Source organism: Ascochyta rabiei, chromosome 7 (assembly GCF_004011695.2).
Source record: "Ascochyta rabiei chromosome 7, complete sequence".
Classification (NCBI taxonomy): Eukaryota; Fungi; Ascomycota; class Dothideomycetes; order Pleosporales; family Didymellaceae; genus Ascochyta; species Ascochyta rabiei.
Window position 1 is genome coordinate 1,499,982 of NC_082411.1, and position 24,552 is coordinate 1,524,533.

At 53.8% G+C, this 24,552-nt stretch overlaps 11 protein-coding genes across 11 annotated transcripts, besides 3 other annotated features; 6 read left to right on the plus strand and 5 right to left on the minus strand.

The window, feature by feature from the left end:
• Positions 1 to 463: 463 nt before the first annotated feature.
• EKO05_0005064 (Acetylornithine deacetylase) lies at positions 464 to 1,806 on the plus strand (the record flags this gene model as incomplete). The annotated part of the gene is made up of 2 exons (XM_038939351.1): positions 464 to 880; positions 934 to 1,806. 2 exons carry the CDS (start codon positions 464 to 466, stop codon positions 1,804 to 1,806), a joined length of 1,290 nt encoding a protein of 429 aa, XP_038799605.1.
• A 146-nt stretch (positions 1,807 to 1,952) lies between these two features.
• On the minus strand, positions 1,953 to 3,422 carry EKO05_0005065 (uncharacterized protein; the record flags this gene model as incomplete). The annotated part of the gene is made up of 1 exon (XM_038945730.1): positions 1,953 to 3,422. One exon carries the CDS (start codon positions 3,420 to 3,422, stop codon positions 1,953 to 1,955), a length of 1,470 nt encoding a protein of 489 aa, XP_038799606.1.
• Positions 3,423 to 4,108: 686 nt separating this feature from the next.
• Positions 4,109 to 5,166, minus strand: EKO05_0005066 (uncharacterized protein; the record flags this gene model as incomplete). The annotated part of the gene is made up of 2 exons (XM_038939485.1): positions 4,109 to 4,801; positions 4,852 to 5,166. 2 exons carry the CDS (start codon positions 5,164 to 5,166, stop codon positions 4,109 to 4,111), a joined length of 1,008 nt encoding a protein of 335 aa, XP_038799607.1.
• A 1,561-nt stretch (positions 5,167 to 6,727) lies between these two features.
• Positions 6,728 to 7,129, plus strand: EKO05_0005067 (uncharacterized protein; the record flags this gene model as incomplete). Its single annotated transcript, XM_038939212.1, has 3 exons — positions 6,728 to 6,762; positions 6,816 to 6,913; positions 6,972 to 7,129. 3 exons carry the CDS (start codon positions 6,728 to 6,730, stop codon positions 7,127 to 7,129), a joined length of 291 nt encoding a protein of 96 aa, XP_038799608.1.
• Positions 7,130 to 7,752: 623 nt separating this feature from the next.
• On the plus strand, positions 7,753 to 8,763 carry EKO05_0005068 (uncharacterized protein; the record flags this gene model as incomplete). Its single annotated transcript, XM_038945731.1, has 1 exon — positions 7,753 to 8,763. The coding sequence occupies one exon, from the start codon at positions 7,753 to 7,755 to the stop codon at positions 8,761 to 8,763; it is 1,011 nt and encodes a 336-aa protein (XP_038799609.1).
• Positions 8,134 to 8,220: a tandem repeat.
• Positions 8,764 to 8,942: 179 nt separating the features above from the next.
• On the minus strand, positions 8,943 to 10,494 carry EKO05_0005069 (Pantothenate kinase; the record flags this gene model as incomplete). Its single annotated transcript, XM_038939446.1, has 3 exons — positions 8,943 to 9,748; positions 9,799 to 10,078; positions 10,204 to 10,494. 3 exons carry the CDS (start codon positions 10,492 to 10,494, stop codon positions 8,943 to 8,945), a joined length of 1,377 nt encoding a protein of 458 aa, XP_038799610.1.
• Positions 10,495 to 10,858: 364 nt separating this feature from the next.
• Positions 10,859 to 10,912: a tandem repeat.
• Positions 10,913 to 11,280: 368 nt separating this feature from the next.
• EKO05_0005070 (uncharacterized protein) lies at positions 11,281 to 12,618 on the plus strand (the record flags this gene model as incomplete). The annotated part of the gene is made up of 1 exon (XM_038945732.2): positions 11,281 to 12,618. One exon carries the CDS (start codon positions 11,281 to 11,283, stop codon positions 12,616 to 12,618), a length of 1,338 nt encoding a protein of 445 aa, XP_038799611.2.
• Positions 12,619 to 12,803: 185 nt separating this feature from the next.
• On the minus strand, positions 12,804 to 15,572 carry EKO05_0005071 (uncharacterized protein; the record flags this gene model as incomplete). Its single annotated transcript, XM_038939244.1, has 3 exons — positions 12,804 to 12,897; positions 12,944 to 15,221; positions 15,326 to 15,572. 3 exons carry the CDS (start codon positions 15,570 to 15,572, stop codon positions 12,804 to 12,806), a joined length of 2,619 nt encoding a protein of 872 aa, XP_038799612.1.
• Positions 15,573 to 15,858: 286 nt separating this feature from the next.
• Positions 15,859 to 15,912: a tandem repeat.
• A 444-nt stretch (positions 15,913 to 16,356) lies between these two features.
• Positions 16,357 to 18,027, plus strand: EKO05_0005072 (GCR1-dependent translation factor 1; the record flags this gene model as incomplete). Its single annotated transcript, XM_038939330.1, has 3 exons — positions 16,357 to 16,953; positions 17,015 to 17,903; positions 17,954 to 18,027. 3 exons carry the CDS (start codon positions 16,357 to 16,359, stop codon positions 18,025 to 18,027), a joined length of 1,560 nt encoding a protein of 519 aa, XP_038799613.1.
• A 1,368-nt stretch (positions 18,028 to 19,395) lies between these two features.
• On the plus strand, positions 19,396 to 20,104 carry EKO05_0005073 (Manganese peroxidase; the record flags this gene model as incomplete). Its single annotated transcript, XM_038939443.2, has 2 exons — positions 19,396 to 19,438; positions 19,497 to 20,104. 2 exons carry the CDS (start codon positions 19,396 to 19,398, stop codon positions 20,102 to 20,104), a joined length of 651 nt encoding a protein of 216 aa, XP_038799614.2.
• Positions 20,105 to 21,071: 967 nt separating this feature from the next.
• Positions 21,072 to 23,885, minus strand: EKO05_0005074 (uncharacterized protein; the record flags this gene model as incomplete). Its single annotated transcript, XM_038939188.1, has 6 exons — positions 21,072 to 21,207; positions 21,255 to 22,792; positions 22,842 to 23,296; positions 23,342 to 23,417; positions 23,465 to 23,614; positions 23,664 to 23,885. The coding sequence occupies 6 exons, from the start codon at positions 23,883 to 23,885 to the stop codon at positions 21,072 to 21,074; spliced, it is 2,577 nt and encodes an 858-aa protein (XP_038799615.1).
• Positions 23,886 to 24,552: the final 667 nt, after the last annotated feature.

Sequence of the window (24,552 nt, forward strand, 5' to 3'; positions counted from 1 at the left end):
TGTGCTATCTATCGACGGCGCAACGATGCTGGCAATAGCACGGTCTTGGCAACTCTTGGGCGCCGTATCTCGAGTCCAGCGTTGAGCACTCACACGCGCCATCTTGATCCATGATCTCTCACACACAACAGACAAAGTGCTTTTTCGAAGCCCGGTCAGTTCAGTGCAGTATTCCAAAACACAGTACATTGAATAAATTAGATGCCGACTTTGTTACGTTGTACGTTGAGGTATGCACTGACGACGTTGGCCAAGCTGTGCTATCACTCCATGCAGAAAAGTCTTGTGCGATCGCGGCTTGCCAGGAACGGGAATTACGGTATGGCATTCAGTTTGCAAGAACTCTATCCATCGGATAAGAACCTAGTCTTGACAAGCCAAGGCATATAACATAAGTAGCCAGCGCACCCTCGAGAAGTAGCTTCTCTTTTCATCCACTTCTCTCCAATCAATCCCCAGTATCATGATACTTCCCACATGTGTCATTGGACTGCTGGCCATTCCTCTAGTATATGCAGCGCCGCAAGCACAAAATCAGACACCAAGCTCCACGACTGGCGTAACCGTCACAGCAGGAGGTACTGCAACAGGCCTCGCTTCAAGCCCGTCATCAACAGCATCACCAGACCCTCTAACAACGGAGGAGACTGCGTCCCTCTTCCAATTGCACGAGGACTTGGTGAACATCCCTTCCATTTCGGACGACGAGATCGAGTGTGCGGAGTGGCTTGAAGAGTACCTTGGTGAGAAAGGGTACTACGTCGAGCGAGTGCCGGTTACTGCGGGAGCTGAGGGCCGCTTTAATGTGTTCGCATACCCTCAGACAATTCGAGATAATGGTAGCTGGCCCGAAGTCTTGATCAGCAGTCATATTGACACAGTAAGTCAATTGTGCAGACGAAGTGGATTTTTAGACTGCTAAGTAATACGTAGGTTCCGCCGTTCATCCCCTTCAAGACACGTGAAGAGAACGGCACAACATACCACTTTGGTCGAGGAAGTGTCGACGCCAAGGGACCCATTGCAACCATGATCATTGCAACTGAAAAATTTCTCGCGTCCCGCGATGACAGTCCCTCTCTTGGCCTTCTTTTTGTGGTTGGCGAGGAAACTGGTGGCGATGGCATGCGAGCATTTGCAGAATACGCCTCAAACACAACCTTCCGTGCTGGCATCTTCGGCGAACCAACTGAAGGAAAGCTAGCAACCGGACATAAAGGCACTCTTGGCTTGACACTCGATGTTGTTGGCCGCTCCGCGCACTCCGCATACCCTCAGCTGGGTCTCAGTGCTATCAACTACCTCTCCAAGGCCATTGTAGCAATGAACAGCCTCGAACCAGCGTTACCTCGCAGTGAACTTCTTGGACCTTCCACTCTCAACGTCGGGATCGTCCGCGGAGGGCTTGCCAATAACGTCATCGCGCCGAATGCAACAGCGGGCGTCTCGATTCGCATCGCTCGCAGCGAGAATGGCTCTGTAGAGATCGTCCGCGACATGATAGCCGGTATGATCCAACCCATCATTCAGGAGGTCGAGGAGCGAAATGGCACTTTCAACGCTACGTTCAGCACTGCGTTCTACCCCGCCCAGATCCTAGACACTAGTGTACCTGGTTTAGAGGAAGCGCCTGTCTTCTATGGTACAGACATTCCGCTGCTGCCACAGGTGGGACAGAGGTACCTGTACGGAACTGGGACAATTGAAGTAGCGCATACGCCGAACGAGCAGTTGGCACAAGATGAGTTGGTTCAGGGTGCGCAGGCGTATGGGTTAATATTGAAACACTTGTTCCCGGAGAGCTGATATGCTGCAGGGACACTTGAATAACACGATTATGAAGAGATGCGGTTTATAGGATTCAATAGATCTACAATACGTAACGACGAAATGTCACTGATCTGTGTACGGGTGAATGTGTGTATCGACTTGCCCAGCAGACTCATCTTAATCTATAACATCGGTCTCGCCTCATTGCTAGGATCCTGCCCCCTCCTGAACTTAGCCTCGATTCTCTCCTGTCCTTTCTTCATGTAAGTCTCGACCTCACTGTCGGTCAATTCCGTCAAGCCGGTTCCAACATCCACCTCACTCCTCTTTAGCGTCTTCGCCGCGATAAACTCCCCATTGGTCTCGATAGCTTTGCCTTCTACAACTTCGCGGCAGAACTTGCCATACTCTGCATAATGCACTGGCGTTCCGTTGTTGTTCTCCAACAACATAGCAAAACAATGCGGCATGGCCTCGAACTCCCTCCACACGACCTTGACCCCCTGCTTTACCGCCTTCTGCGCGAGTACCGCGTCCTCATCTCTCAGCATCTCTTGACCCAGACTGAAGAACAGCGGCGGACTACTACTCCAGTCTTTTGCCGCGAGCGGAGACACAAGCGGATGGCGCAGCGCGCTGCTTTCGCAGTAGAAGTCCGCGCGCGGTGGACTCGCAGGCCAGATGTCACATGGAGGAAACTCGCGCTTGTCGGTCTGCGATGGGGTGGGTAGGTAGTCGTACTGCACCAGTCCCTCGATGCTGGGTAGTCCGCGCGTGATATCGAGCCAGGGCGACGTCAGGGCTAGGCCAGCTGGGAGCGGAATCTCGACGTCTTTGCCGTGGAAACGTACGGTGGGGATGCGGCCGGGGCTGGATCGGTGGATCTGCAGAATTAGTTGTAGCAGTGCGGTGCAGCACGTACCACCTGCGCTGTCGCCACCGAATACGATCTCGTTTGCTGGAACGGCGGCATGAGGCGCGCCTGGTGGTGGGTGCAGGAGCGAGAGGTATGCGGTAAAGCAGTCGAGGAGCGCTGCTGGGAAAGGGTTTTGAGGACTCAGTCGGTATCGTACATTGAAGACGCGGCCTCTTGTTTCCTTGGCCACGCGAGAGGTTGTCGCGCGGTAGGTAGCCGGATCAAGGAGATACATTGCGCCGCCATGGAAGTAAAGCAGTGTGACTTTGGAGGTGACTTCTTTCATAAGGTTGGCGTATTCTTGCTTCTCGTCCCGATCCGTGGGTTGGGGAGCTTTGGGGTCCGGAGCATCAGCGCGGTAACCGTTCCATTCTGCTTCCAGTGGTCTAGTCTCAGGTTTGGTCCAATGCTCGTTCCCGGTGCCCATGTCCTCGATCGTTTTGAAGACCAATTGCCGAACATCGTCCTCTTTAGGTACGTCCAGTTTAACCTTGCTGACCCAGACATTTCCTTTGATTCCCGGGTCTTTCGTGGTTAGGCGCTGGACTTTCGAAATTGGGGTTGGCTCGGAATTGGGCCCGATCATATCCCGGAGTATGTTGATTGTGAGTTCAGTTCGGAGATCCCATTTTGAAGATGTGGCGGATTGACCGATGGTGTGCCAGAGTGCAGTTTTCAGAATAAACGGCACTTTGGGCACAAGTAGCTTCAGCATGGCTGAAGGTGTGGATTCCATTGTGGCAAATAGGAGTGTCTCGGAGTCCGCGGAGGAACGATATATTGGTGGTTTGAGTGTCACTGTTGAACGAAACGCTTTCAGCCTTTCTAGGAGGCAGATACGAAGCAGAAGCAACACCGAGCTTCATGCAAAGGAAGGAGAGAATTGATAAAGCACTGACAGTGTTGACGTCGAGACGTCGCCGAAACATGGCGCGTGGAAATTGAGCCGAGGCTGTGCATATGAGTGACTGTGATTGGCTAACGGATATAATTAACACGGTAGGTGCTCCGTAGGATGGACTGTCTGCTTGGAACAGTTATAACACGTCCAACACGTACCAGACACGACTTGGTATGTAGGCCTGCGAAGAAGCTAAAGCAGAACGGCCTGTAAAATATATATAGAAATAACCTGAAGCCTTCGAGCCCAGGGGTATCTTAATGCCCATTCGCCTAACGCCAGTTGTCGTGCTCAAAATCAATAACATCGTCGAGCTCCTCAGAACTGTAGGAAATCAGATGGAAAGGAGACATGGGATCAACCATTGCAGAAGGCGAAACGCACTTTGGTCGGCCGGTCGAAGAACACCAAGAGTGACACAAGCCTTGACCAGTGCATAGTGGGCATGGCATAGTCACCGCCGGTATTGTCCCGACCTTACAAGCAGGAGTCGCTGCCTCGGAGGTGTCCATAGGCTCCCACTAGCCGTCTAATTCGCCCTCTTCACTGCCCCTCTCTGTCGCGTTACCGGTCCCGTTCGCGGTTGGCTGACTCTGACTCGGCTCTTGACCTGTCATTTGTATGCCTTCCATGCTTCTCGGCGTATCGCCAAAGTCAATGCCATCTTCAGGTGTTCTGAGTCCAGAGTACTTATTTGCATCTTCGTCCTTATCCGGCGACTTCTCATATATGTCCGCCATCAGGTTGCAGGCTTTTCTAATGTCGCGCAGCTTGACGTGCTGGATTTCCCACCATGGCTTGCCATCATCGTCTTCAAGATTGACTTCAGCCATACGAGCGCCGGCGTATAGAGATGCTGCAGCGATGGTTCGCGAGTCAAACAGAAGACACATCTGCGTAAGAGCAGAGTCGGCCAAGAAAGACCATGCAGAATTGCGTAGTTTCTTGTTGTGCTCGACGCCGTAGTACTTCATCATGTCATACATGGTCTTGTACGGTGATTCGACGTTGAGATCGAAGCACAAGCTTTCCAAAAGTACGTCTTCGCTGTATAAGATTGTGTCGCGCCATTTCCAGAAGTCTTTTGTCTGCTCATCGACGAGCTTATTGGGGTCTTTGAGCGCGACTCGGACACATGCTACAACCAGCTCTTTCATCTTGCGGCAGTTCTCTTCGACTTTTGTGGCTAAAAATAAGGCAGTCGCAGCAACTTGCTGGTGGTGTGTCAGGCAAAGGCTACGCGCGAGGAGGCCCAAGTACTCACGTAATGATGCAGCGGTTTGTAGCCAGGCTTAGACTTCAAGCTGTTCCTCATCAAGTACCGGTTGAAGAAGACGGCGGCTGTGCTGAGAGTGGTTTGTGGTAATTTGAGCATCATGCCCACCTGTAAAATAAAGTTGACGCCCTTTCTCCGCAGTGTGCGCTCTTCCTCTGGGGCCATGCCCTCCACTATCGACGGCGCCTGGAGCAACTCATCCTCCGCAAAGATCCATTGTTGCTCTGCTTCCACCACTGCCGGTGGCGGAGGTCGTGGGCGCTCACGTCTCGGAGGAAGTGGTGTGACGGATGCTGATACCATCACTGAGAAAGATATGTGGATTGGGTTGCGACACGCGCAGCTGTGAGATCTGCTCGTTTGGCGCGGGTCTGAAAGTTGGCCGAATGCGTTTTCGTATACGATACAGCTTTGCGCCCGATTGCTGCGGACTGGATTCGATATGCACCGATTTTGGCAGTGAGTAGTGTTGTGTGGTGTTGAAAGGATGAGATGCAAGGTTGATGTTGTCAGTGCTCTCTTCCGCGGCGATCGAACGAGGACGGAATGCCAAGACAATACTCTTGAACTTTCTTCGAACATCATCACTACAACAACACCTCTGCAGTTTCAATGTCAAGGTATTCTCACACCACCATCATCTGCTGACCGCGTGGATCCTTCCGGCTCGCCCTCTAGGTTGACTTTTACAACGAGCCTGCTCTCGCCTTTTTGTTTTTCTACGGGGGTGATGTTTTAGATGCAATGCTGTCGAGCACGTACAGCTTCATCTTTCTACTGTCGACGTATATTTGTTCAAATGGCTGTGTTTCTGTATCGTGCAGGAACTATCGACTACATCGGTGAATGTTCGCTCAGACCAGCTGGCTCTCAGTTGTGCCAATGGACAGCAACGACATGCCCTAATACTTGTGTACACACATGTTGTCGTGATTCTTACATCTACAATACAAGTATGAACTGATAAGGGCCTTGCGTCATCTCCCTGCTACATGCGCGTCTGAAATTGTTAGGTGATGAAGAGTATTCTTGCAACCTGTCCCGATTGGGAAGTCTAAGTGGTTTTCTCGACGTCACGACATGCCGCGCGACCGTGTTCACGCGTCGCACCAACCACTCTTTCAGCCTTCACCACGCTTCAAGGCAATCGCCCATCTTGCATGCGTCGGCAATCTCAATGCCCATCCCATGCGCCCCACAGCGTCCCTGACGCTAATCTATTCTTGTCACGTATTGACGTCTGCCTCAATATTCTCGATTCGATGATACTAGCGTCCTGTCAACAACAGCTCATTTGGCATACGCTGCGCTCTCTCGGGCGTTGAAAATCACTGAGGACGAGAGAAAGGAGCAGTAAAGTGGGTTTGAAAGCAGGGCCTGACAACTTGCAAACGTTCTATCCGCTCATGCTCGTTGTTTGTCCCAACCCTAGATGTTCGTAACAACCTCACGCTATGACGCAAAGCCTGTCTCCACAAAGCTAAGACACGATCGCAGCTACTGGGTAGTTCCCGTCCTAGAATGCAATTACATCTCCTGGATCGCCATGTGTCTGTCCACTTGTGGTGGCTCTGTCCCTGCACGGTCAGCCTGCTGCTCCGAACAAAGGGTCTCCTTCACACATCATGCTGTCATTATCTGGATCGCCATAGAGACGATGAGAGCTGGGTCTGAGGCTGTGACAGCATAGCCGACTCCCATAGTCAAGGGGCTCATGACGCACGCTTGCGACGTCCAGTAATACTTAAACTTTGCCATCTGCCCGTTTGAACTTGCGTGAACAACGGCGATACCATTCATACTACCAAGTATCACTTCCTTACTTAGCCTAAATATTCCCACCTCACAACCTCACAAAATCAATATGGGTTCCGAACAAGAGAAAGGTTACGAGAGCCGGTACGTTCGCTTAAGTGTCTACTTCATAGGGAAAGTCACTAAGACCATACCAGCACCGGGCAGAGCGAAATTCCCGTCCTGAAAGACGATGCGCCTGTTGAGACGACCGAGTTCAACGACCGCGAGGCTGCCGATTCTGACCAGCAGCTTGGTACGAATTCACCTATTACTTTGAGACGTTTTTTTGTCACGGCACTAATGCTCAACAGAGCGCGATGAGAAGGACGCCATCGACCAGGACAACATTCTTGACGAGCGAACGCGCGGTGCGACCAAGAAGTCTGGCACCTACACTGAACCTGGCGACGACGAGGGTCTCGAGGGTGCCGTCGAGGCTAATGATGGTACTTCCTCCGGTCGCCAGTAAATACGGCGTCCGAAGAGTGCTTCTAAGCGTTGTTCCTAAGATATATCCCTGCTGTGATTAATGCATAATTCATTTTCTGCCATGCATCTTCGTCCTGCGTGTTTGGTACATGACTTCTCGCCATTCTTGTGCTCAATCCATTGCCTTACTTTCTGTCCCGTTGGCAGCCGCAGTACATCATATATGTGCTGCTTGATAATTTTGTAGTCCAGCGTCTCGAAACTAAACGCGTGATGTTTCCATGGCTCGTTGTTCATGACCAGAGTCCGCACAAGCCTACGCAATGACCAACACAAGTGCGAAATACAAAAGACGTGTATTCCGATAGATTACTACACTCACATCCACAACTACTAAACCAACTCGACGTTGTCAAATTCATGTACTTTCTCTTCTCTGTAGGTGAATGCATCTTTGGCTTGGTCGCTATGTCAACAAACAATATTTGCATGCTCACCTCCCTTCACTGCACCTGCAAACGGCCAGCGCCGCCAAAGTCCCTATCGCCCTTGATTTTCAACTTTTGTGGCTCTTTTTAGGTCATTTCTACATATCCTCCTTCTCGTCTGAGGCCTAAGATTATTCACCACATCGACACCGCACAATTGCATACCATCCTTGAGATGTCGCCCAATGCCCGCAAAGCCCACAACGAGCGCATCGCCCGCGAAAAGGCACTCTATACACACGTCTACATCTCTGGTTTCACGGCCCACCACACGCTGGAAGTAGGGTTGGCATACTACTACCGCGGCCACTACATCTACGCGTATCCCGCCGGCAACTTGCTCGAGCCGATTCCGTACAGCACGAGAAAGGGCATAATGATCCAGGGAATCGTGTCCGGATCAGCACCGGCCTACGATGCATCCGCAGCAGGGCTACCATTGGAGTCGAGCGTGTCGGCGCTGAAGAAGAGCATCATCAGCGAGCAAGAAGCTCAAGAGCAGTCCGCCTCTGCCTCTGCCAACACCACGGCCGTCTCCTCCGCAGGAAACGCTACATCCTCCAGTCCTCCCCTCCTCCTCCTCTTCTCCTCCCCTCCGCACACCAACACCGACGACCCCCACCGCCCCCTCTCCTCCACCGCCCCGCTGCGCGAAAGCGCACTGAACACCTTCACACCGCGCCACGGAGCCTCTCTCCTCGCGGCCTCGGCGCCAGGGAGCCGTCTCGCATCCCGCGCCGCCTCGCCATCAGGGCTGCGGCCCATTGCGAGCCACGTTGGGCTGGCGCGTCTAGGCGCCATACTCGGTCGCACTCCCTCAGCTTCGCGCTGCGCGGAAGCTAATTCGATTGCAGAAGAAGGTTCGGCGCGCGGGAGGGCGGTGGGGTGGCTCATGGGGCTTGGTGATCATGCGCTGGGTGCTGCGGAGTTGCGGTCCTTGGGGAGTGGGACGGGGAGGGTGGCGCCGTGTGCGATTGATGGCGAGGAGTGTGGTGGTGTTGCTACGGCGGAATCTTGGTTGACGGAGCGGGCCCGCTGTGGGAAGGGGTTTGTGGAGAAGTTGCCTATGGTAGAGGGTGGGGGTAGGATGATGGTGGACTGGATGAGGTTGTTGGTGGAGGAAAAAGCTGGGGATGATCAGAAATGTATGCAACCAAAGTTAGCCCTGGGCTATGGGGCTTTGTAGGCGTCGGCGCGGTACGTCGAGTTTGAGATGACGGTATTGAAGTATCCAGAGATAGCCAGAGGAGAGCTTTGGTCCCTTGGTGGTGATTGTCCCACCTTACGCAGTCGAAAATGTGCATTACTGTATTAAGGTGTTTATTAGGTATTCCATACATCTTTGTATACTGGCTCTTCGCAGTATCAGGCCGTAGGCCTTGTCCCCTGGAAGCTTTCCCTCCTCCCCCAGTTCCTCGGCTGCCTCTTTAGGAACGCGCCGACGCTGCCGAGATAGCCCTCATGCCTCAGAAAGTAGGCCTGCTTACTTCCCTTGGACCAAAAACGAATAGCGTATGAGAGCGTGTTCATGGTCTGTGAATGGCCGCCGATGAACGAGCCACCAAAGTATATGCGCTCGAGCCCATGCTTCTCGGCGTGCAAGTACGCAATCTGACCGATGTTGTTCGAAACGGCGTAAAGGAGCGACCTTGAAATGTCCTCTGGCGCAAAGCCACCGGGCGAGTGCTGGAGCTCCGAGGAGCCTTGGACATGCTCCTCTTCCTCGCGGCGCTTGAAGTCGCCGTTGCACCCATCCTCTGCATCTCTCTCAGCGGCGCGCTTCATCTTGTACACCTTGCCAAACGAAGAGGCAATATGTGTGCTCTTCAGTCCAATCTTGTTGTATGCTTGCCCATAGATGTCACCAACAAGCAGGTCGACGGTCGAGTTGTCACCCTTCTCGGCGAGCCGTAGCATGTCGTCGAAGCTTCGCGCGCCTGTCAGCATGGACAAGAGACCCCAGAGCGTTCCGCCGCCCAAGGATGTACCGCCAATACGCTCGAATTGGCGCGGGCCCGAGACTTTGACCATGGAGACACCCGAGCCAATGTTGACGAGTAGGTAGGGGTAGATGTTCGGTGGGTCGGGTGGATGAGCGACGAACTCCATGGGCTGGTCTTCGCTGTAGGTGAACACTTCGTCGGGGATCTCGTTGATGAAGAAATCGAGGCCTGTCGTTGTGTGTGAGCGAGGGTGAGAGGTGATGTGCAGAACGCGGTACCTGTGATCAGACTCTCCATCTCGTCTTCCCTGATGACCTCGACGCCCAGCGCCTCTGTGATCTTGTCGTAGTACTTGTAGGCCCCACCGCCAGTCGCCATGACGCACAAGTCGCTTGGGTCTGTCCCGTTGTCTCGGTGGTCAGACACCAGCTTGCGCATGAAGTCTATGCACGTGTCTATTCTGTCCGTCTCGAACTTGAGGAAGTTCAGCCGGCCGCCAAGGGAGTCGTCGCCATGTTCGCGGGAGAAGTAGACGAGCTTTGCAAGAGAGCCGCCGATCTGTGCGCGCGTTGCACGTTAGTCTTGTTTGTGCCCTCCGCAGTCGCAGCGCGCTTGGGTGAAAGTAGGGGAGGCTGTCACGTGCTCATCTTAAAGAGGCGCAGGCGACACTGGATCATACTTACATCGACTGCGATGTGGCTGACGACGGCTGTGTGGTTGGGCAGTCTGATGTCTTTGGGGTCGTGCTCGTAGTCTTCGCTCTGCGGGGTGCCGGGCTGCTCCTCGTTGACGATGAATGCGCCCTGCACGTTGATCTTCACATTTCCCGGGTGCAGAATCGTCTCGTGGATGTCGCTCTGCGCGGTGGTCCGCCGCGGCCGTGTCGCCATAGCGCCGGACAGCGAGTGCGCATGGCGAGCACGCGATGCGGTGTTGCCGGATCCCCCCGTCGCGGGGTCCTGCGCTGGCGACATGGATGCGGGCGATGCTAGTCTTGGCTGCAGCCTTGCCCTCTTCCTGCAATGGCGCACGCTGTACCTTCGTTTCGCGGTGGACGGGTAGGGAGAGTGGTGTGGGGAACGGTGACTCGGCAGCGAAGAAAAAGCTGGCCGTGTGGATAGCGACACCCCTTCCATGTGTCCGCTTGGTGACTGGAGTGGGCGTGATAGGAGGTTCTGCGAAGAATGCAGCCCAAGCAGGCCAACGAAGAATGCTTAGAAATTGTCGACGGTCCGACGACAGCGCCGATGACACATATAACCTGTCCATCTTCTCGGCGCAATGGACGCTGTACTTCGAGCTGCTACCCGAGATCCACGGTCCTGCTAAGCTCGGCAACATGGTGCATGGTGCATGGTGAACGGAATATCCGAGGGTCCATGGGGTATGGTGGGGTTAGATCTGATAAGACAAGCCGAGGTTTTGAATACCTCCTGTACCACCATGCACTGTTGGCTTGTAGCCGCCTTTCGGGTGATGCGAGAGCCACGCTGGAGCCGAGAGGAAGGTCAATCCATTGTTTGCATGGAGTGCAACGTCGTCCTCCCCCAAACATCGGACACCGTGGCGTGCTCATGCTGCTTCCTTCGAGCCGCAGCGCACGTGCTGCGGCTGCTCCACTACGTCATGATTGATTTGTTCAGAAAGACACGCATGGCTTACGGCTCACTAGTTGTCATAGTATGAATCCCTTTCACCTGCAATGGCTGTGACAAGCAACACAACTGTCCTTTGCTGCAAGGCACCGTCTCCCGTCGTCGATGACGTCGTGTGCCCGTCAATTCCTCCGTACTTCCAGACCTCGCCCTGCAGATCCAAGCGAACACGCACTGCACAAAAGCCAAACCCTCCATCCTTCGGTAAACAGCCTTGGAGCCCGTAGACTACGCAAAGCAGCATCCAACTCCGCTCTAAAAACAGTATCACTACCAAGACGTCACAAAGCAGCTGCAGAATCAACATCACCACCACTACGACCCACAACAGCCACTCAGACCAGGCATTTAACTAGTAGACGCTTCTCTACAACAACTGTTGCCATGTCTTGGATGGACTCTTGGTCGCGTCCATCGAAATCTCAGGCTACGCCCCCACCGCTCTACCTCACCATCGGCGACAGCGTGCCCTACTGTCATACCTGCGGTCGCGTGATTGGCGACCGGAAGAAGACCTCTGGGGCGACTGAAGTCAAGTACTGTTCTCAGCGCTGCAGACATCAGAAACCGGGGCCAATAGATCGAAAGATAGAAGCCACGTTCGCAAAACTGTTGGAGGGAGTGACGCCTGAATCGATCAAGGAAGAGCTGGAAAGGGGCAAGGATGACAAGCCCAAAGATGCTGCTCAGCCAACAGAAAAAGGCGACACAGCAGACGAAGACGAGGGTAACAAGTTCGGCAAGAAGAACAACAAGTCCCACAAGAAGAAGGGCTCCAAGACCAAGAACACGCCCAAAGGCGACCACCGAATCATAATCGATTGCACAGCCGTCGAAGAGCTAGTTTTCAACCGCGAAAAAGACCCCGAGAAAGTGTACGGCCGGCGCAAGAACAGGCGCGCCAGATTCGTGGTCGAGAAGCCAGAGGACTGGAAGAGCGTCGACATGGTCGACAAACCGGACCCCGCGACACCAGCCGCGGGCCAGGACACAGCGTCGTCCGCCGAAGACACGTACAGCGACTCCGAGCCCGAGGAGCAGGGCGGCATCGTCCTCGAAAACGGCACAGCGCCGTCCGACTCCAAGACGCTGGGCGATGCCGTCGAGTACGGCTACGGCGGCGGCAAAGTCCGGCCTCCACAGGACCAATCCGACATCAACGGCAGCATTGGCGGCGAGAAGGGGTGGGCTGAGCGCCAGCACGAGACGGAGGAGGCGAAGCAGCGACGCCTGGAAGGCCAGCGGCGCGCCGATCAGCGGGAGATGGTGCGGAAAGCGGCGAGACGCGGGTGTGCGTTTGGGTTCCTGATCGAGGGCGATGAGGGCGTCAGGGGTGGAGAGAAGGGGGAGCGGAGGAAGTGCGAGGCGGTCATGAAGGGCGTGGTAGTCGAGGCGAGCTTTGCAAAAGGGGAGTGGGGGGTCAGGTGGAGGGAGAAGGTCTGAGAACCCCCCCTTCAATAGACACAACACACGCGAAGCAGAGCAAGACGTAGTGCGAAGAAGCAAGCGAACTGTGAGCAGGAAGGGTAAGATTATACGTCGACGCATGACGCAATGTCACGGGTATCAATAACTCCCAAGATAGTGCACCGCCTTTATCATAAGTGCAATCGCTGAGACGGAGATGACTACCACTGATACCCAGCCTCGGCCAGCCTAATCCCATCCTTCTTGTCTGGCTTGATGATGTCTTCGAATCCTTCCCGAAGCCCCGTTCCAGACCTGAGTATTCGTTAGCATGCTTCCCTCAAGCCGTTATATCACCTACTTGATCATATTGATAGCCATAGTCCTCGCCTTATCCTTGAGGTTGACTTGCGTAAAGTCTGTTAACAGGCCATACCCGTCTGCACTCTCGTCGAGCTCCTTGATGTTCGCGTACCGTCGTGGTAGTCGCGCCATGTACTCGACGAAAGCTTCCTCGGCGTCCAAGGTCCATGTGCGTCGTGGTTGACGCATGCGACCTGCGCCGCCTATAGCGCTGTTCTGGAGGGCGAGGCGGTGCTGGGCTTGGTAGGTTGAGGGGGGTACTCTGGTCATTTCTGGTCCTTCGGGTTTGGAGACGCTGTCTTCCTGTGTAGGTTGCGGCGCAGCGGGTGCTGAGGCGCGCGGGAGGGTCAGTCGGTCGTCTGCTGTTGCCCGGACCGGCTGGTGGGATGGAGGTACCGGTGCGGAGGAGGGGGTTTCGACACGGGCTCGTTTAGAGACTGGGGCTTTCTGACGGCGTTCCTGCACGCGTGTGACTCGTTCGCTAGCTTCGAAGACGTCGTCCTCGTCATCTGACTCTGCTTCTGGGCGTGCTCGCTTCCTCGAGACAGACGGGGGAGGGTCCACCCGTTGTTTTCCTTTGCTTAGAATTCTGTTGGAGGGCCCAGGAGTCGGCTGGCTAGAGTCAAAGCCACTGCCGAACTCGACGCGTTGGGCGGTGACTTGTCGATCGAAAAGCGAGCCTTTGCGGTTCTCTTTGCCTTGAGGTCCCACCGACTTCAAAGCGCTAAGTATGTCTTGCGTACCCTTGGGTGGACCAGAAGAGGGAAATTTCTCCATGTCTTCAATGTCTTCTTCCCCAGCTACAAGCGTGGCATCTCCCTGCTGTTGTTCCTCTTCAATGGGCATCTGCCGCCGCACATTTTGTTCGCGCTCGGCTTCTGCATCATCTGGCGCGGTTGCAGGCACTAATGACTGTTCGCCTATCTGTTCCGCGACCTCCTCTTCCTCAGCTACTTGCTCGAACTCTTCGCCAGGTTGCAGAACCTTGGGATCGAAATACACTCCAGAATCCCTCTCCCTTGCCTTCAATGCATCAATTGCACGTACGTCAATTGGTGCGTTGGGGTCAAATTTGCGACTACTGCGCCTTCGATGAGGTCGTCCGAACGATGTTCGCTTTTTGCGTGGGGAATCTCTAGGGGCAGTTGTGGGCCTGCCTTCATCACTGACTGGTTGAGGCGTTTCCATTGCCTTCTTGACATTGTCCAAGATAGCAGTAGGGCCACCGATAGCTTCGATAGACTCACTGAGCTCACGATGTCGAAAGCGTACCCATTGTAGAAGGCGTAGAATGGTTGCATTCCAGGGGAAATTGGCGCTCAGTCCGTCCAGATCGACCGTGTCTCCGTTCTCCAGGGACTGTGAGTCGGTCGAGAAGAATGGCTGCATCTCAAGCAGCCGTTGCTTGATACGCTCTTGGTACCGTGGAGATAAACTCGTCTCCTCTCCTCCGAGCGCTGCCACGTTCCAACCGCGAATGATGTCCCCGTTTCCTTGAGATGCCTCGGGATGAGCGAAAACTTCATCGAGAGCTTCATCAGAATTGAAATCGCGGTTGTGCGCCCAACGCTCCATCAACAATATCGCAAGCTGGGTGCGCAGGTCTAAACCCAACTCGAACGTCATCTCGAGCAAAGTGCTGTCACCGGCCGCCGTCGATGAACCTTCGGTGATCAATGAACGCATGAATTGGTTAGGGAACGTAGAGTCGAGTTGTTGTAGGGTGTTCCACATATCTTTGTCGCTTCGGTCTGAGTGGATCATGTGTTTTGCGAATACAAGAAGGTTGCCCAAATAGAACACGAGGTCGACACCAGACTGGAGCGCTCCGACATCGTTGTAGGAGCCGAACAGCGCACGATGGACTGCCCGAGGGTGGATGTATTTGTGCTCCTCGCTCTTGAAATGCTTCAAGTGCACGTTGAGCTCGACCTCGAAGTCTCGGTAATCCTTTGCGAAGTCGGAATCGGGTTTTTGCATCTCTCTTATGTTGCGGTGATCATCTTCTATGCTCCCACTTTCAGGTGCAAGATGTTGCAAGAAGTCTTCTGCGACGTCGCACAGCTTGCGCATGTGCTTCAGGATGTACTTGGGTTCCAGGAACTCGGCTTCGATCATGGAGAAGGACGAAATGGCTGTGGTGCCGGACATTTCGGAGGCTGCACCAGGTGAGCGAAAGAGGGCCTGCTGTTCCAGATCGATATCGATACGCTGCGGCGTGCCTGGAGCTGCTTGCAACGCGATCTCGGTGTCGATCTCTTCAACGATGGTGAGGCCTGGTGCAATTCACATCAGCGGTTGCAAGTCGGTGCGTGCAGTGGTGGTTGTTTGGTAGCGCAGTCGTGGATGGGCTAGGGTTAGGGTTTAAGGGCAGACCAACCTCCTGCTACCTCCTTGGCAGGCTTTCTTTGTGCTCGTCGTGGCTTGAGAGTTTCATCCTCGCTTTCGCTTCTAGCCACGCTCGCTTGGCGCGTGCTCCGGCGATTTGACTTGTGCAGTTCAAGGATTGGTTCGATGTCGCGACTTGCGCTGCGCAGTCGCCGCGATGCGCGTGCAGGCGCCTTTTCTGGCTGCGGGATGGGTGTCTTGCGCCTGCTGCCGGCGCGCACGCCTCGTGATTCGGCCATTGTGACTTCAGCAGACGCGCTCAGTGTGCGCCGTCAATTGCGCGCGTGTGTCGTTGTTGTCGAAAGACGGATGATGCCGTTGAGCGCGTTGTTGTGATGGTGAGCTTCGCGACCGGCACGCATGGCCCACTTCCACCGCGAACAGGCCGGGCGGTCACGTGGATGAAGCTTGCCACCTGTGGCCTAGCGCAGAGTCTCTCGGATACCCGTGTCCGAACAGGGAGAAGGGGCGACATGCTGGAGAAAGTGGTGAGCAGGATAATTACGTGCAGAGCTGTTTGAAACCGAGACGGAGACCGAAACGGAGACGGAGACGGAGACAGAGACAGAGACGGAGACGCAGCTGCAGGGCACCGATCTGCTACAGGCTGAAGGTGCTGCCGCATTTTGACGACAGCCCTCTTGCTACCTAGCGCTCTGCCGTTGCCGTTGCCGTGCACGCAAGGTTGTTGAAGTTGCAAACCTACCTGTGTATTACGTGGGCCACTGCATGTACCAAGTACCCCTTGCGTCCTTGGGTGCATCTGCCTGTGGCAGTCGTCTTCTCCTGAAGCTCCATCAGCAGCCACATCTCTCCACCACACCCAGACGTCCTGTGTGCTGAGCGCAGGTCCCTGCACTTGAGCCTGTTTTCTCCTTTTCCCACGCTGCTCTTTCTCGACACTCCTTCGACAGGCTCTTCCCGTACATTTTGTAGCAATTGCCCCATCGCCGCCGCTCACACCCTGGGCTTGTAGGCTCACTGCATACTCCTGCATACGCACACATCTTCACACCCAGCACCATGAGACTGCGGCAATCTCTCATCCTCCTGCCCGCGCTGCAGCTGCTCGCGAGGTTTACAGTCGCCGAGATCGACGGCAAGCAGGTTGCACGAGCAGCTGCGCCCGCCTACAACAACGCCGTCCCTGACCCTTCGCCCACTGCCACGCCTCCGGGCGCCGTCAAGGGAACAAAAGATGCGCCTGTTGACGGCTTCGACGGCAAGCCTCACGCGGGCCCGTACATTGACGACACACCCACCTCGCACGACAAGAAGCCCGCTGTCGTAGAAGACCTGGGCACCGGCAAGAAGACAGTCGCCGGCTCGAAAGACTCCACCCTGGTCGGCGCCGAGGCCAAAGTGCTCGATGGCGACAAGAGCGTCATGCAGGACCCTGACCGGAAGCTGGCCACGGGCAAGACTGGCGTCGAGGGCGGCGTCTCGGCGAAGGACAAGGAGCGTCTGGCGCACGAGGACAAGACTGGCTCCAAGAAGGAGCAGGTGCCCACTTCACCCAAGGAGGCTCCGCCGCCGCCCCACGGCGAGCAGTCGCATCTGAAGGAAGCCGCTGCCACAGAAATTATCTCCACACGTGTCTATGGCGCTGTAGGCCTCGAGGTAAGCTCACGTACCCTGCTAGACTCACTCCACACCGAACACGGCACTGACTGCAGAGCAGAAACCCACCGATTTGCCAGACACTCCGCACGACGATGCCCCCCACCCCGTCCCCGACTCTCTCTCGAAAGCAGACCCGCTGGACACCACACCCAAGTCCAAGACACCTGCCTCCAGCCCGCCCGACGAGGAGGCCGGCGGCGTCATTCAGCCCTTCCACTCCTTCGTGCTCTCCTTCACAATGATCATCTTCTCCGAGATTGGCGACAAGACCTTCCTCGTGGCCGCTTTGATGGCCATGCGACACCCCCGCCTTGTCGTCTTCTCGGCTGCCTTCTCCGCGCTCGCCGTCATGACGGTGCTTTCCGCTGTGCTCGGCCACGCTGTACCCGCCTTCCTTTCTGAGCGTTTCACACACTTGGCTGCTGCTATTCTCTTCCTTGTTTTTGGCGTTAAGCTGTTGCGCGAAGGCCTCGCCATGAGCCCAGACGACGGTGTCGGTGAAGAAATGCGCGAGGTGGAGGAGGAGCTGGAGGAGAAGGAGCAGCTTGCGCGTTCCAAGGGTCGTCGTCGATCATCCATCTCGCCTTACGCTCTTGAATCCGGTCGTGCACGACGCTCTCGATCCAGCTCCAGGCTGCCCGCTCCTGCCCGCAGCCCCTCCACCTCGCCCGACCGATCTCCATCGCCCAGAGGATCTTCATTTACTGGTGCTCTTAACGGCATCAACAACCTCTTCTCCCTGCTCCTCAGCCCGGCTTGGGTGCAAACCTTCGTCATGACCTTCCTTGGAGAGTGGGGTGATCGCAGTCAGATCGCTACGGTGGCTATGGCTGCAGGCTCTGATTACTGGTGGGTCACTGCCGGTGCCACCGTTGGACACGGTATCTGTACCGCAGGCGCCGTTATTGGTGGTCGCGCCATCGCTGGCAAGATCAGTATGCGCAATGGTAAGATCTGCAGTTTCTTTGATTACGAGCTCGACGCTAACAGTCAACAGTCACCCTCGGCGGCGCAATTGCCTTTCTCCTTTTCGGTATCATCTACGCGTTTGAGACGTACTATCACGAGTGAAGAAACGATTTACAACTCATGGAGCTGCATTGCCTGGCGCTTGGATCGGCGCACTGATTGATCTACTATAATCCAACACGCGCACATATGCGTCGACGCCTCGACGCCTCGACCTTTTCTTGTATTTTTATTGTACCGGCGGTCTACCACGAAACGACTTGAAACGGGTCACTGGAGTTGTGTAAGTTGTGTAGCATAGGTTGGAGCAACATGGAGTTCAACTATTTGAAGAAAGACAGGGTAACGTTGAGTTGCAATACGACTTTTTCCAACCTGCCTCAATAACTTTTGTCCAACGCTGGGTTTCAGATTGCGTAGATCGTCGTGTTCGAAACTGTTTCACAGGTTTCGCGCTTCAGCTGCGTTGGTACTCGCCGTTTGCTCCTTGCTCGCCGCTTTAAGAGTTGACCCCACATCTCGACACAGAACATAGAGCTTCTTAGATCGAACGGTGCAGACCTGCTGAACGTACCACAACTTCCCAGCCAGACCACACAAGGGTGCTTGTTGCGCTGTCCCATTGAAGCATCATGCACAAATTTCGCCGTTGACAACCTTGCAGCTAGTACAGGAAGGAAGCCGAAAGCTTTAAGCGCGCCCTATACCATCCCTCTCTAAGAAACTGGAGACTGAACAACTCAATGCTGTCAAGCCTTGCCAGAACTCAGAAAGAGTTTGTATAATTTACGAAAGGCCATGGTCTGGCCCTTGTCAGAACTCAACGCATTTAGTGGTTCGCTTCGTCACGCAACGTGGCTAGCCATAGAGAACAAAGAAGCTCTCATGGACTAACCCTTCTGAGTAGCACTCTATATACTTCTAGACCTGGACTCCCGCTAGACCTCAGCCTCGTGGAAGACGACTCCAGAACCAGCTGTGCTTCTCGCCTGAAAGTCGTCACATACAGGAAGCCTGGGGTATCTAGACTCCCACTAAGAAGAGAGAACACGGCGAGGTCGAGGAGCTGGAGCAGGCCGAACCCTCGCATCGAGAGATGTGAATATGTCATATGCGAAGCTTCCTTGGCTGCAAATTAGATATAATCCCCCAATCGTTCAACCCAGCAAGTCAATTGCTTTGTATAGTACTCATCACATCATGAAACTTTCTACTATCATTTTCGGTGGCCTCGGTGCCCTTACCATCTTTGAATGCACATACGCCTATCCAGAGATGGGCGCTACAGTACGCGCGATCGAGCAAAGAGTAGAGGAAAGGCAGCGGAGACCCGGGTTTCGACGAGTACCACCGCAAGTTCGGCGTCAAATCACAGGAGTTGCAGACCCAGAAGTACCACAACGGGTTGCAGGACATTTTCAAAGTCCTTGGTAATCTGCGAGGCAAAGCTTCAAGCAGTACGGCGTCGGTATGGCGGATCTGATTCAATTCGCAGCGAAAAACGCTGTTGTCAGTAAGCAAACCCTCTGCAAATCCCCAATTTATCAAGACAACACCTAACGAAACATCAGCATGTCCTCTCGGCCCCCGCATCCGCACCTTCGTCGGCTGCAAAGACTCCTCCAAAGCCAACCAAGACGGGCTCCTCCCCAGCATCAACGACTCCGCAGACCAACCCATCGCCCTCTTCGGCGCCAAAACAATCAACCCCCACAAACTCGTAGCCCTCCTCGGCGCCCACACTACCTCGCAGCAATTCTTCGTCGACCCTAAGCGCGCCTCCTCGCCACAAGACGGCACTCCGGCTACTTGGGATACACTATTCTATAACCAGACGCTCGGCCTAGGCCCGCTGCCCAAAGCTGTCATGCGCTTCCCCAGCGATGTTGTCCTTGCGCAGGATTCGAGGACCAAGGTCGAGTGGGAGAAGTTTAGCAGGGGCGCTCAGGGACAGGAACATTGGAATAAGGACTATTCTTATAGCTATATCCGGTTCTCGTTGCTGGGTGTTAACAATATCAATACTTTGACGGAGTGTACCAAGGTTTTGCCCATGCAGAATAAGTCGTTCAGGGGCGCGGGGGATTTTGTTGATCACGGAGTAGGAGGTGGGATGCGTGGTGGATGGGATTGGGTTTGTATAGCTTGCCCTAGCGGAATGTTATTTGATGGCTGGTAGCAATACTGACTTGTTCTGCAGCAGCGTAGGAATAATTTCATGTTTGGCATCACTGAACCCTTTTCTCTTGCCTGTTACTAAGATAATCCCAAATCTTTCATAACATGCCCCACTACACAGCAGTATTTGCTACCTGACGGCAAGTGTCGTGTTGTAAAACCTCCGGGGGGCCCTCGTATCGCAAGAGAAGCCGAGCGCAATGCTATAGCGGCAGCTATTTAAGCAGTACTGCTGGAAAGCTTCAGCGCATTGATTCGTGCTCTGTAGCTCCTAGAAATGTGGCTGAAGTCTTGAATTACCTTTTCGGGCCATAGGTATCTGCAGACTAGTATCGAGTTCCTCTTGTAAAGTTGACGACTAAGGGTTTGTAGCCGGCTTTTTCGGCAACACAAGAGCGGGGAGGGATATCACAGTTCAGCGCCCTGTGTCCTTCCGCCTTCCGCCTCAACTAGGCGTTCCCTAGATTGCCACTCATGAACGACTGACACATCTGTGTGTATCGGATATGTCGGCAGCGTGTGCACATATGCAACAGATGGCCTGAAATCTATCCATTGTAAATTTACACACCAAAGACCCAAGAGTCGTTTCCATACTTCATAAGGCTTAAGATGGTACTACACGAACGATATGTCGGAGGATGAAGACACACGAGACAAGGTCAGGGATAATATGCTTTGAAAAAAACTAACCGTGAGTGCTAAATGCGACTCCGCGATAAAGACCCATCTAATGTTCGAGAGAATTCTGAGAGATGGACAGCTCTTGAAAGCTTGATTCTGTGTATCTTTCACACGGCTGAAAACAATGTACTGTACAGACACATCTGTGCTAAGCATTCAGAAGCAAGACAGAGACACAACTAGCATCAAGAAATCTAGCATATTCGGTTCAGTTATCTTGACTCTTGAAATTTGGTATTTCGAACTCAATATCTACGCAATTACTAACCAGAATGCGTACAAATCTATTCATCCACATGCATAGCTGGTGCCTCGAGCTCCAACTCAGCTAGGCTGGTCTGCCTCGTACGGGTCTTGATGTCTTCCTGCTCAAGACCAACCTCCTTAGTGCAGATCCACGTTGACGCATACATATTGACCCTGCATAAGTTAGTAAGACACTTTAACAAAGCAGCGAGACCACTTACCGATCGATACAGCTGCCCGGCACCCGCACAGCAACCCTCTTACAGCTAAATCCGTTCTCTCCAAATACCTTGAGATACCACGGCTCCAACCCCGCACTCCTCAACATGACCCTGCCTTTGACTTTCAGCGCCTTGTTCAACGCGCGAATCTGCTTGACTGCCTGTTGTCCTGTCGGAGGGAACCAGTCCATGCTGTCCATAACCACAACAATGGTCAGAGTAGATGGTCGCATACGCGCGATAACCTCGCTGATCTCGTCGGTATGGATGCGCAGACCGTTGAACGCGTTGGGTTTGCTGAGTTTGACGTGGCTCTTGGGAGAGAGGTACGTGGGGTGAGAACTCGGTGTGTAGTGGCCCAAGAGAGTGAGGAGGTAGTAATGATTCTGAGTGCTGAGGAGCGTGGTGTTGATGACAGGTTCGAAAGTATTGAGGACATATTCGTAAATGGCGTTGCCCGAGCTGCTCTTCAACGCTTCGTCGGATGGCTCTTCATGGAACGCCATGTACTCTTCACCCGCATTCTTCTTTGCTGTCTTGGTTTCAGAGAAGTCGGCTGTCTTGATGAAGTCGGCTTCGATGACGGCGCGTTGAGCGGGTGGAACACCGAGGGCTTTCCAGAGCCACTTTTCATTGCCAAGGATGCAGTAGGTGAGAATCTTGGAGTGTAAGACTGTTTTGATGCTGCGCTGCCAGATTTCGCGCTGTTCGTTGAGTGTTTGTGCTGCGCACAATTTCTTGACATCGGAAGACATGCCAAGGAGGCGGAAGAGCCAGCCTCCCATGGCGAGGGCATTACCAGAGCCACCGGAGTAGTAGAGGCCCTTGGAAGATGAGGAGAAAACCGAGGGACCGTTGTGGAGCCAGAATTGGAAGGCTTCACTTGAGAGGTGAGGGCTCAACTTCTGAATCAGTATGTTCTTGAAGTCACCGTGTTTGCCTTCGCCAAATAGCTTCCACACGTCTTGATATCCAAGAGCAGTGAGTGAGGCGACCTTGAGTTCAAGAAGGTGGTTTTGTGATGGGTTGAGATCGACAGCGTGGACTCGGCGTGGGTTTGCAAGACAGAAAGACAATATGTTGTCGCCTGCCGATCCGATGGCGAGGATGACATCGTTGGCACTGGGCTTCAAGATACGGTGGTCCGCAACGTCGTCCTCCCAAGTGAATGCGTAGATGTACGAGTTGTTAAACCGAGCGTGTTTGAGAAGTGTCGAGTCGTAGTGAATACGCCAGTGGTGGTTTTGATACCAGGTAGCCGGTAAAGGAAGCGAAGACTGAAGATTCACAATGGCCGACTCGTATGCTTTGGAATGAATCTCAATATCGGTCTGCGTGGCGCCAGTTTGGAGGTCAAGAGCGGAGAGATATGGCGATTCTGTAGCAGCTGCGTCGATCTCTGCGAGCTTCTTTGTTGAGGCGCCACTGTCTTTGGGGCAGCCAACCCAGATGTAGTAGGGAAGCTTGATGCCAGTACAGAAGAAGTTATTGCGGGCGTTGATGCTCAAGACAGTACCAAATCGATACTCAAGGTAGTCCTGTAGCATGTCAGCCAGAGTTTTCTTGTTTTTTGACAATACAACCCACTCTTCTCGCAGCTTCGAGGTTGACGCGGTCGATCTCAAACCAAGTTCGCCAGAATACCCTCGAAAGCCACATACAATGGCGATCTATCGCACCACCGATGTAATTTCGACCCCTGAAGTCGATCTGGTTCTGCACGTAGAAGTCTACCACACCCGCAACACCGTTGGGGCTCAAGAGACTCTCGATCGAGTCGATCACCGGGTAGAACTCTGGAATCATCGACAGAGCGTAGCTCATAGTGACGAGCTCAGCTCCACCAGCGTCTGCATTCTCATCAAGATCGCGCACTTTGTGTCCCTTGACCTTGTATTCTTTTCGCTCGTAGGCCTGGGCTTCGTGTTCGTGGAGGCGGAAAGCGCGTGCATCTTGACAGATGACCTTGACGTTTTTCCATCCAAGACGAGCGAAGCGCTTACGAGCCATCTCGCAGAGGCTTGGAGAAAGGTCAACGATATCTAATAGCATCAGCATTGAAGCATGGCTGTGGTGGTTTTGCTTACAAACTGCGCGGAAAATTTCTGGCACTGAGATGAAGCTGTTCATCTGCTCCACATTCCAACCAGTGCCACCACCGATCTGTCCAAGTCAGCCAGATGTATTCCAATCTTACTCACGAAGCTTACATCAACCCAGACTGGGCGCTGAGAGATGAGGCCAGCCTCAGCTCGGTGCTTCAATTGTGCTGCAACTAAACCTAACATGTCCTCACGACCGCGAAGAAGCCGTACGCGAGTGGCATCGTAAACGCTAGCTTGGGCTTTGTAGAAGCTCTCCTAAGTCGGGTCAGCATTCACTTTCTGGTCCAGTTTCTATGGGTCGCACCAAAGCATCCTGCTGACTTCCAGTGCCGTCACCTGTGTGCGGTTTAAGAAAACAGTTGTAGATGAACTTTAGGTGAGCTTCTATGCTGTTTGTCGGCTCTGTCTTGCTTCTGGGTCTGAGTGCGAGAAAAAAGATGGTAACAAGAAATAGGCCAAGGACACCCAGAGACAATGTCAGCTGCTGGAATGGGTCCCTAGGGACGTATGCTTGAAGATCCAGCATAGCTGTAACTTTGGACTTGAAAGTAGCAATAGAAACGAGCAGCAAGAGCACAAACAAACACAAGAGAGGTGACGAGGGGTTAAATGGAGGGGCATTCCGAAGCACTCTCCGACTTCGGTTCGTCACAATCCTGACCCACATGATGCTAAAGGATGATACATACGCAAGGCCTCGTACTCACACATTGTAAGGCTTGCCAGCCAATAGAACAAGACACATGGTAAGGTGATCTGAAAGCGGCGCAACAGCCCTTGTCTTCAAGCGAGACTCATACGCCATGAGCAAAGGTACGCTTGTGTACCGCTATCAGCGGCTACGAAGCGTCTTGATTGCACCGACAGATTCTCCAGATTCGTGGGGAACAGCGGTGTTTTGGTAGCCTATGAGATTGGAGCTTTGTTACTCGTGGACGGAGAATGCTTGGTGTTGAGGTTCTGGAGTTGAGCGCAACGTTCTTTCGGGGACCAATGAGAGAGTGTGTATCCGCACCGTGCTAACACCGCGCAAAGATGCAGGGACAACTACTTTCGACGATCAGTTGTGTCAAATACAACTCGCAGGAGACTTCAAGGGCAAGACGGCCGACATTCACGCGATCTGCCTCTCCTTCCAAAAGCATCGGGTTAATTCGGCCATCTGATGTAGGTAGTGATGAGGCGTTAAGCTG